At 48.3% G+C, this 12,079-nt stretch overlaps 1 protein-coding gene across 1 annotated transcript in view; it reads right to left on the bottom strand.

Moving 5' to 3' along the window:
- LOC142912355 (TPR and ankyrin repeat-containing protein 1-like) overlaps nt 1-11,896 on the bottom strand; it is a 27,088-nt gene extending 15,192 nt beyond the window's left edge. The window contains exons 1-6 of the mRNA XM_076060524.1: nt 11,656-11,896; nt 6,324-6,472; nt 3,930-4,044; nt 2,659-2,815; nt 1,729-1,853; nt 1,157-1,258 (exon numbers count right to left, since the gene is read on the bottom strand). Of these exons, the coding sequence (XP_075916639.1) occupies nt 1,157-1,258; nt 1,729-1,853; nt 2,659-2,815; nt 3,930-4,044; nt 6,324-6,472; nt 11,656-11,700 (693 nt within the window). The 5' untranslated portion in view covers nt 11,701-11,896. The remainder of the gene's footprint in view (nt 1-1,156; nt 1,259-1,728; nt 1,854-2,658; nt 2,816-3,929; nt 4,045-6,323; nt 6,473-11,655) is intronic.
- Nucleotides 11,897-12,079: the final 183 nt, after the last annotated feature.

The following is a 12,079-nucleotide window of genomic DNA, read 5'->3' as shown; positions in this document are numbered from 1 at the left end:
GGTAACGACAGGGGGAGTCAGCTGTGAGTGTGAAGGGACTGGTGGCTACGGGAGGTAATGACAGGGGTATCCGTTGTGAGTGTGAAGGGACTGGTGGCTACGGGAGGTAACGACAGGGGTATCAGTTGTGAGTGTGAAGGGACTGGTGGCTACAGGAGGTAACGACAGTGGTATCAGTTGTGAGTGTGAAGGGACTGGTGGCTACAGGAGATAATGACAGGGGTATCAGTTATGAGTGTGAAGGGACTGGTGGCTACGGGAGATAATGACAGGGGTATCAGTTGTGAGTGTGAAGGGACTGGTGGCTACGGGAGGTAACGACAGGGGTATCAGTTGTGAGTGTGAAGGGACTGGTGGCTACGGGAGGTAACGACAGGGGGAGTCAGCTGTGAGTGTGAAGGGACTGGTGGCTACGGGAGGTAATGACAGGGGTATCCGTTGTGAGTGTGAAGGGACTGGTGGCTACGGGAGGTAATGACAGGGGTATCCGTTGTGAGTGTGAAGGGACTGGTGGCTACGGGAGGTAACGACAGGGGTATCAGTTGTGAGTGTGAAGGGACTGGTGGCTACAGGAGGTAACGACAGTGGTATCAGTTGTGAGTGTGAAGGGACTGGTGGCTACAGGAGATAATGACAGGGGTATCAGTTATGAGTGTGAAGGGACTGGTGGCTACGGGAGATAATGACAGGGGTATCAGTTGTGAGTGTGAAGGGACTGGTGGCTACGGGAGGTAACGACAGGGGTATCAGTTGTGAGTGTGAAGGGACTGGTGGCTACGGGAGGTAACGACAGGGGGAGTCAGCTGTGAGTGTGAAGGGACTGGTGGCTACGGGAGGTAATGACAGGGGTATCCGTTGTGAGTGTGAAGGGACTGGTGGCTACGGGAGGTAACGACAGGGGTATCAGTTGTGAGTGTGAAGGGACTGGTGGCTACAGGAGGTAACGACAGTGGTATCAGTTGTGAGTGTGAAAGGACTGGTGGCTACAGGAGATAATGACAGGGGTATCAGTTATGAGTGTGAAGGGACTGGTGGCTACAGGAGATAATGACAGGGGTATCAGTTATGAGTGTGAAGGGACTGGTGGCTACGGGAGGTAATGACAGGGGTATGACCAGAAACATTCTACGGCCACATCGCAAACTCATCGACCCACCTGAAAGAGGGAGTAGAGACTCACTAATGACGCCGGCTCCACTCCCACCACAGAATTTAGGGGTCGGAGGTCATCGGGCGTACACGCCACTATGTACATCTCCTGTTATTTGCACACCGGACACAAATAAAAACCAACATCACCCACACACGTTCCACGACATGAGGGCTATCCCCCCCCCCCCCCCAAGCATTAACGTCAGCCAGGTTAAAACCAGCACGAGTCGTTGGAAAACACCGCCGTTAATTCGAACAGGGCACGATCACTACGGGAACTGCGCGTGCATCGAACGGATCGCGCAACATTAAAACGCCGCTCGTTGAGCATTCGCGCGCGTCCAAGACGGCGCGAACGCTGCGCGTGCCAATTCACACGCGCCAAGCTGACGGCAGAACGGAGCGCCGTAAAACCCCCGTCGTTGTGCCGTACGATGCTCCAGGGTGCCCGCAAACGTCGCCTTGCTCTCAGCAGACGCGTGACACGATCCCACGAGGCCGAGCGGGAGATGCCGCCGCGCCCGTAGGGGCATCAGACACGACTGGCGTGCGCGACTCGCGGTCGGCCGCACGTGCCTTCCAGAGGCCCTGCTCTGCCATCTCGCGCAGCAGCTGTTGCCACACTTTCTCCGTGTGCAGCAGCGGTTCTTCTTGAAGCATGCGGAGAACCCCTACGAACAGGCTCTTGTTGTCGGTCTTGCCTGCGGCCAACACAGACAGAAAGGCCACCAAGTCAAGCGTGGGAGCATACGTAAAAGACAAAAACGTAGCAATGTCACACCGTAGGGTGTAAAAACGAAGGGAACATTTACGTGAAAAAAACTTACCATTTGTGTGTGCGCGTGTGTGCGCGTGTGTAAACGTGCATCAGCTGCTGGTGAGAAAAGTGGCGTTCGTGTGCGTGTTGATCATACGTCCATGTGTGTGTCAGCTTCGAGTGAGGAATGCGGTGTTCGTGTGTGTGCGTTCCCAATGTGTACAAAATAACAACGCGCACCGTCCACTTACAGAACCTTGAGATGAAATCACATTTAGATGCACGCTACACAGATCCACATTATCTAGGAGGTGACCTCTGTGTCTAAAACCACACGTGCCTAAGAGATCAAATCACATTTAGATGCACGCTACAGAGATCCACATTATTTAGGAGGTGACCTCTGTATCTAAAACCACACGTGCCTAAGAGATCAAATCACATTTAGATGCACGCTACACAGATCCACATTATCTAGGAGGTGACCTCTCTGTGTCTAAAACCACACGTGCCTAAGAGATCAAATCACATTTAGATGCACGCTACACAGATCCACATTATCTAGAAGGTGACCTCTGTATATAAAACCACACGTGCCTAAGAGATCAAATCACATTTAGATGCACGCTACACAAATCCACATCATCTAGGAGGTGACCTCTGTATCTAAAACCACACGTGCCTGTGTTGCGGTAAGTGTGCCCACAAACCGTATGACATTGCGCCTAATGATCCCAAGGCATACTAACGGTTCATGGCCTTGAACATTTCCATGAGGAATTCAACGGTGAGGTTGACGGTGTGGCCAGAGGAGACAAGCAGGACAGCCAGGCCATGTTGCAGCGCAGCGACTGCTTCCTTTGCCTCGCCCAGCCCAGCGAGCGCCGTGCCCAGCTGATAGTAACCCTGCACACAAAGACAAAGATCCCCCCTTGGAGCCTCAACAGACTTTTGGGGAAAGTGCTGTTTTGCAAACCACCTATGAAGACCAGCGTGGCACACGAGGGGGTGGGTGGCCAGCACCATGCTGGGCTGCCCGTGTCTCCCTAAGTTGCGATTATTTACACAATGCACCAGGTACTCATTTGAGGTCGAATCGAACTCGGCGGAAGCCCAGGAACGGTTCGGATAATGGTCACTGGTGTTGGCAATGAGTGTGGGATTGTTTCCTGAAAAAAACTTTCTATGAAATTGCAGTTCATGTGGGTAGGCAAAGAATTTACCTTGTTTTTTACTTTTAATTTTACTGTGCAACACAGTATAGTAATTAATAAATACATACACTATATAGTTTATACAGTACGGTACTGTAAATTGCTCTGTTATGCTAAATTATCACCATTTCTTGAGACTCTTGGGTAGGGCTAGGCCATTTTTCGACTTACGATGGGGGGGTCGTCGTAACGCATCTCCGTCGTGAGTCGGGGACTACCCTGTACACCGGGGCAAGGGCCCAGGACAAGTGTGGATATCTCTCACGACAGTTTTAACTGTGGGTGGACGTTGAACACAGGTGGTGGGGTCGTTAAGAGCAACGCGCTAAACCGCTGAGACGCTTACTCCACACGTAACACGATCGCCTTCGCCGGGGCTGTGCCAGCCTTAGAGAAGGTGCTTGGTCGGAGCACGTGCACCAACAGCATATGCAGGTTATCTAGGAAATATTTGATACGTGTCTAGATTTTTGTCTGTCTCTGTGTGTCCCTCCCGTCTCTCTCTCTCTGTGTGTGTGTGTGTGGCTGTGTTTCCCTCAACTCCCCGTCTGCGTGACATCCCACATTGCTGTTGAGTGGGCCTATCTCTCCCTGGGGGCTGTAAAACAAATTCCGTTGGGGGGGGGCACATGATGGCACAACTTCCAAATGCATTTGAAAAGCAGTTGGCAATGCCAAAAGGATTATACCAAATATGAATTAACGTAGCATCTGACCAGCGTACATATTTACACAGACGACAATTCGCGTTGTTGACTATGATGATGACTCGTGCAAAGGTGTGGCTTGCCGCCTGCAATGAATACCTTGCACCATTGCCGGTCAGCGTCGATGGACTTGCACGACATGGTCACAGCATCTTCGAATCTCCCCAACTTGACGTAAGTCATGGCCATGTTGCAGAAGAGCAGGGAAACAACTCTGCCAGGAGTCACACGTCAGCTGTCGCTTAATGCCACGACTCGGGGTTTGTTTCACTGAAATCCACTCGCAGCGATTAATGAATGAATGTCATGATTTACAGCAAAGGTCTCTAGTTTTTTTTTTTAAAGGGCATTTACTGCCAATGCAACAGTTCATCCCACGAAAGCACAAACACCTCCTGGCATAGGCCTGGCCTACAAGGGGAAGCATTATCACCCGTTATTACATCTCGGACCCAGCTGATGCCTGTCTCTATGTGTAGTGGTTGGTGGCACTGTGCCATGAACTCAGTTACCCGGGTTCGATTCCCAGTCACGGCCACCACCAGTGACGATTATCTGAACCGGTCCTGGGCCTCTCCTAGGTCGACTCAGCCTCAAATGAGTACCTGGTGTGGTGTGTAGTAAACATCGCCACTGGGGAGACAAAGGCGGTCGGGCGTGGTGCTGGCCACCCACCCCCTCTTGTGCGGTGCCGGCTTCGTAGGTGCTCGCTAACAGCACTTGCCACTACAGTCTGCTAAGGCTACACGGGGGATCTTTGCCTTTGTATTTTGTCTTGCTGTCTCTCCTGTATCTCTGTATTCCTTTGTCTACCCTCGGTGCCTGTCTCTATTGGTAGTTCTCTTCACTTTAAGTTAATTTCACGAGTTATTTACTGTGGGTACTTTATTTAATGCAATTACACTTTGATTGTTTTTGGTCTCAGCCAAGAATGATCGGTACAAGTCTAGGCCTAGCCTAATGCATGGTAAATAAACAGTCAAAAGTGACTACTTTCTGTTAAAACAATTACTATTAAAATGTTTCGTGGTATTCATAAACAAGACGGAAGCTTGTGTTGCCTCCGAAACGTCGCGATTTCATTTTTAGTCGTTTTCATTATTTTATTTTTTTACCTAACGTGGGACTTTACCGCAAAAAAACAAAGAGCACGAATCCTTGCAGTCACGGAAAGCTTCAAATCAAATTCTAGATTTGAAGCTTTCGTGACTGCAAGGATTCATAACTCTTTTGGTTTCATTCGGTAAAGTCGCGTAGATAAAACGAAATAAGACAAAACAATTAAATCACGGACGTTTCGGAGGCAACACGAGCTTCCGTCTTCGGGTGTAAAAGTCAACGCAGAATATCTGTGTCGGGAGCACAGTTTAGAGACGACCTGGATTATATATACACAGGTTAAGGGAGGGGCTGGGATAAGTTACCCCTTTGATAGCGATCAAAGGAGCACTTGCCCTGAAACGTGAAGCAGGCGTCTTCTTTGGTTCTTTCGGTAAAGTCACGTAGAATGAGAATAAAATAATAAATTGATAAAATAAAATAACACAATAAAATTCTCACGACGTTTCGGCCACAACACAAGCGGCCTTCATCAGGTGAAGGGACGAGACTGTCTGGTAGGACAGCGCTGGAGTGAAAGAGCCACGTTCAGATCACGACTTTTAAGCTGTGTGAGAGGAAACAAAGCGCCCTCAACTTTAGCACCACGGATAGCTACGGGCCCCGTTCAGACGGACGAGTTCATCCATGGTCGGAACAGAGGAGGGGGAGAGAGACAGCTTAGAGTCGCGGCATCTCTTCAGAAAGGTGAGAGACTCGATTAGTTGAGCCTTCTTATCCCAGGCGGTTGAGGGAAGGGGGGGGTGAGGAGTCAGCAAATCAAAGTTCAAATAAAATCCCGACTCGGGATGGTTGCGCAACAAGCGCCGAGTCTCCATCGCACAACGCACAGCAGCTGCTACCTCGCGACCGCGTTCCTTGACCCTGTAACAATCTCACGTTGTGACCTCCAGCCGATCAGCGCCACCACATTGATTATTCTTCTTTGGTTCTTTCGGTAAAGTCACCACCGTCACCACGTAGAATGAGAATGAAATAATAAATTGATAAAATAAAATAACACAATAATAATATTCTAACACGACGTTTCGGCCACAACACAAGCGGCCTTCATCAGGCGAAGGGGACGAGACTGTGTCTGGTAGGACAGCGCTGTAGTGAGAATATTATTATTGTGTTATTTTATTTTATCAATTTATTATTTTATTCTCATTCTACGTGGTGGTGGTGGTGACTTTACCGAAAGAACCAAAGAAGATGAATCCTTGCAGTCACGAAAGCTTCAAATCGAAATTTAACCACGTTGATTATTATTATTGTCAACGCCGGGGCAATCCCGTGACGACGTACGCGTGTGACCAAGCTGAGATGTCACAAATTCCATTTGGAACCTGCCCGTTAGATGTCACGATATGCGTCTGCATTTGACGATACCTGCCGACAGAGGCGGAGTGGCAGAGTTGCAGGGACAGAGCCTCCTCGTAGATTTTGAGGGCTTCAAGGTAGTAGCCCATGTGAAATAAATCCTTCCCCATCCGATTCATTACGATGGAGAGCGCATCCACTTCTTCTACAAATTCAGCCTGCACACATCACCCAACACAACATCAACACATCACCTGCACACATCACCCAACACTACATCAACACATCACCTGCACACAACATCAGCACATCACCGACAAACATCACCCAACACAACATCAACACATCACCTACACACATCACCTGCACACAACATCAGTACATCACCTGCACACATCACCCAACACTACATCCGCACATCACCTGCACACAACATCAACACATCACCTACACACATCACCTGCACACATCAGTACATCACCTGCACACATCACCTGCACACATCAGTACATCACCTGCACACAACATCAACACATCACCTGCACACAACATCAGCACATCACCTACACACATCACCCAACACAACATCAACACATCACCTACACACATCACCTGCACACAACATCAGTACATCACCTGCACACATCACCCAACACTACATCAGTACATCACCTACACACATCACCTGCACACAACATCAACACATCACCTGCACACAACATAAGCACATCACCTACACACATCACCCAACACAACATCAACACATCACCTACACACATCACCTGCACACAACATCAGTACATCACCTGCACACATCACCCAACACTACATCAGTACATCACCTACACACATCACCTGCACACAACATCAACACATCACCTACACACATCACCTGCACACAACATCAGTACATCACCTACACACATCACCCAACACTACATCAGTACATCACCTACACACATCACCTGCACACAACATCAGCACATCACCTACACACATCACCTGCACACAACATCAACACATCACCTACACACATCATCCGCACACATCAGTACATCACCTACACACATCACCTGCACACAACATCAGCACATCACCTGCACACATCACCTGCACACATCAGTACATCACCTACACACATCACCAAACACTACATCACCTGCACACATCACCTGCACACATCACCCAACACAACATCACCTGAACACATCACCTACACACATCACCCAACACAACATCAGCACATCACTTGCACACAACAACATCAGCACATCACCTACACACATCAGCACATCACCTGCACACAACATCAACACATCACCTGCACACATCACCTGCACACAACAACACCAGCACACTACATCACCTACACACATCACCTACACACATCACCTACACACATCACCTACACAAATCACCTGCACACTACATCACCTGCACACTACATCACCTGCACACAACATCACCTGCACACTACATCACCTACACACTACATCACCTACACACTACATCACCTACACACTACATCACCTACACACAACATCACCTACACACAACATCACCTACACTACATCACCTGCACACAACATCACCTGCACACAACATCACCTACACACTACATCACCTACACACAACATCACCTACACACATCACCTACACACTACATCACCTACACACAACATCACCTACACTACATCACCTACACACTACATCACCTACACACATCATCACCTGCACACTACATCACCTACACACTACATCACCTACACACTACATCACCTACACACATCACCTACACACTACATCACCTGCACACTACATCACCTACACAATACATCACCTACACACTACATCACCTACACACTACATCACCTGCACACAACATCACCTGCACACTACATCACCTACACACTACATCACCTACACACAACATCACCTGCACACATCACCTGCACACTACATCACCTACACACTACATCACCTGCACACTACATCACCTGCACACTACATCACCTACACACTACATCACCTGCACACAACATCACCTACACACTACATCACCTGCACACAACATCACCTACACACTACATCACCTACACACTACATCACTACACACAACAACATCAGCACATCACCTACACACTACATCACCTACACACTACATCACCTACACACATCACCTGCACACAACACCTGCACACAACATCAACACATCACCTATACACATCACCTACACACATCACCTGCACACAACATCAACACATCACCTGCACACAACATCATCAGCACACATCACCTGCACTACATCACCTACACACATCACCTACACACTACATCACCTACACACAACATCACCTACACACTACATCACCTACACACTACATCACCTACACACATCACCTGCACACAACATCACCTACACACTACATCACCTACACACAACATCACCTACACACTACATCACCTACACACTACATCACCTACACACTACATCGCCTACACACTACATCACCTACACACAACATCACCTACACAACAACATCACCTACACACTACATCACCTACACACTACATCACCTACACACAACAACATCACCTGCACACTACATCACCTACACACTACATCACCTACACACATCACCTACACACAACATCACCTACACACTACATCACCTACACACTACATCACCTACACACATCACCTGCACACAACATCACCTACACACTACATCACCTACACACTACATCACCTACACACTACATCGCCTACACAGTACATCACCTACACACAACATCACCTACATAACAACATCACCTACACACTACATCACCTACACACTACATCACCTACACACATCACCTGCACACTACATCACCTGCACACTACATCACCTACACTACATCACCTGCACACAACATCACCTACACACTACATCACCTGCACACAACATCACCTACACACTACATCACCTACACACTACATCACTACACACAACAACATCAGCACATCACCTACACACTACATCACCTACACACTACATCACCTACACACATCACCTGCACACAACACCTGCACACAACATCAACACATCACCTACACACATCACCTACACACATCACCTGCACACAACATCAACACATCACCTGCACACAACATCATCAGCACACATCACCTGCACTACATCACCTACACACATCACCTACACACTACATCACCTACACACAACATCACCTACACACTACATCACCTACACACTACATCACCTACACACATCACCTGCACACAACATCACCTACACACTACATCACCTACACACAACATCACCTACACACTACATCACCTACACACTACATCACCTACACACTACATCGCCTACACACTACATCACCTACACACAACATCACCTACACAACAACATCACCTACACACTACATCACCTACACACTACATCACCTACACACAACAACATCACCTGCACACTACATCACCTACACACTACATCACCTACACACATCACCTACACACAACATCACCTACACACTACATCACCTACACACTACATCACCTACACACATCACCTGCACACAACATCACCTACACACTACATCACCTACACACTACATCACCTACACACTACATCGCCTACACAGTGCATCACCTACACACAACATCACCTACATAACAACATCACCTACACACTACATCACCTACACACTACATCACCTACACACATCACCTGCACACTACATCACCTACACACATCACCTACACACAACATCACCTACACACAACATCACCTACACAACAACATCACCTACACACTACATCACCTACACACAACATCACCTACACACTACATCACCTACACACTACATCACCTACACACTACATCACCTACACACTACATCACCTACACTACATCACCTACACACTACATCGCCTACACACAACATCACCTACACACAACATCACCTACACACAACATCACCTACACACTACATCACCTACACACTACATCACCTACACACTACATCACCTACACACAACATCACCTACACACAACATCACCTACACACTACATCACCTACACACTACATCACCTACACACTACATCACCTACACACTACATCACCTACACTACATCACCTACACACTACATCGCCTACACACAACATCACCTACACACAACATCACCTACACACAACATCACCTACACACTACATCACCTACACACTACATCACCTACACACAACAACATCACCTGCACACTACATCACCTACACACTACACCTACACACTACATCACCTACACACTACATCACCTACACAATACATCACCTACACACTACATCACCTACACACTACATCACCTGCACACAACATCACCTGCACACTACATCACCTACACACTACATCACCTACACACATCACCTGCACACAACATCACCTGCACACTACATCACCTACACACTACATCACCTGCACACTACATCACCTGCACACTACATCACCTACACACTACATCACCTGCACACAACATCACCTACACACTACATCACCTGCACACAACATCACCTACACACTACATCACCTACACACTACATCACTACACCAAACAACATCAGCACATCACCTACACACTACATCACCTACACACTACATCACCTACACACATCACCTGCACACAACACCTGCACACAACATCAACACATCACCTACACACATCACCTGCACACAACATCAACACATCACCTGCACACAACATCATCAGCACACATCACCTGCACACTACATCACCTACACACATCACCTACACACATCACCTGCACACTACATCACCTACACACATTACCTACACACATCAACTACACACTACATCACCTACACACTACATCACCTGCACAATACATCACCTACACAATACATCACCTGCACACTACATCACCTACACACTACATCACCTACACACAACATCACCTACACACAACATCACCTACACTACATCACCTACACAACAACATCACCTACACAACAACATCACCTACACACAACATCACCTACACTACATCACCTACACTACATCACCTACACAACAACATCACCTACACACATCACCTACACTACATCACCTACACACTACATCACCTACACACTACATCACCTACACTACATCACCTACACAACAACATCACCTACACAACAACATCACCTACACACAACATCACCTACACTACATCACCTACACAACAACATCACCTACACAACAACATCACCTACACACAACATCACCTACACTACATCACCCACACAACAACATCACCCACACACCACACCACCGTGTGAACCACGTGGTGCACCACCACCACCCCCTCTCCTCTCTCCCCGTGTGCGCCCTCCTACCTGGCTCATCGTTGCCTGCTGACGGGTTCCGCCGATGCCAGCCATTGGCGAGGTTACACGCGAAAAACTATTCCCTCGCGTGGCGGTGCCGGCGGGCTGATAGGAGGGGGAGGTCCGACGTTTCGCGCCGCCGGGCCCGGGGTGACGCGACCCCCACGCTCGTTTGCGACCACGTGCGAGGCCTTAGCAGGGCACGTTTAGAAAACGTAGCGCGGATAAGGCGACCACGTGACAGCGAGGCTAGAATTCCGTAGAACTGATAAGCGCTGCCCCTCCCCCCGTAGACTCCTGTTAATACGCACTGTACTTTAACACGCGCAAGAGTACTGTACCTGCCCCCCTGTTACAGTCGTCCACAAACCCCCCCCAGCTTATAACCAATTTGGTTTCGCCCTCCCCCCCAGCTTGTAACCAATTTGGTTTC

Source organism: Petromyzon marinus, unplaced genomic scaffold (assembly GCF_048934315.1).
Source record: "Petromyzon marinus isolate PM22_M1 ecotype Great Lakes invasive population unplaced genomic scaffold, UKy_Petmar_22M1.pri1.0 PM_G_Scaffold_2, whole genome shotgun sequence".
Classification (NCBI taxonomy): Eukaryota; Metazoa; Chordata; class Hyperoartia; order Petromyzontiformes; family Petromyzontidae; genus Petromyzon; species Petromyzon marinus.
This window is presented reverse-complemented; position numbering and strand designations above follow the sequence as displayed.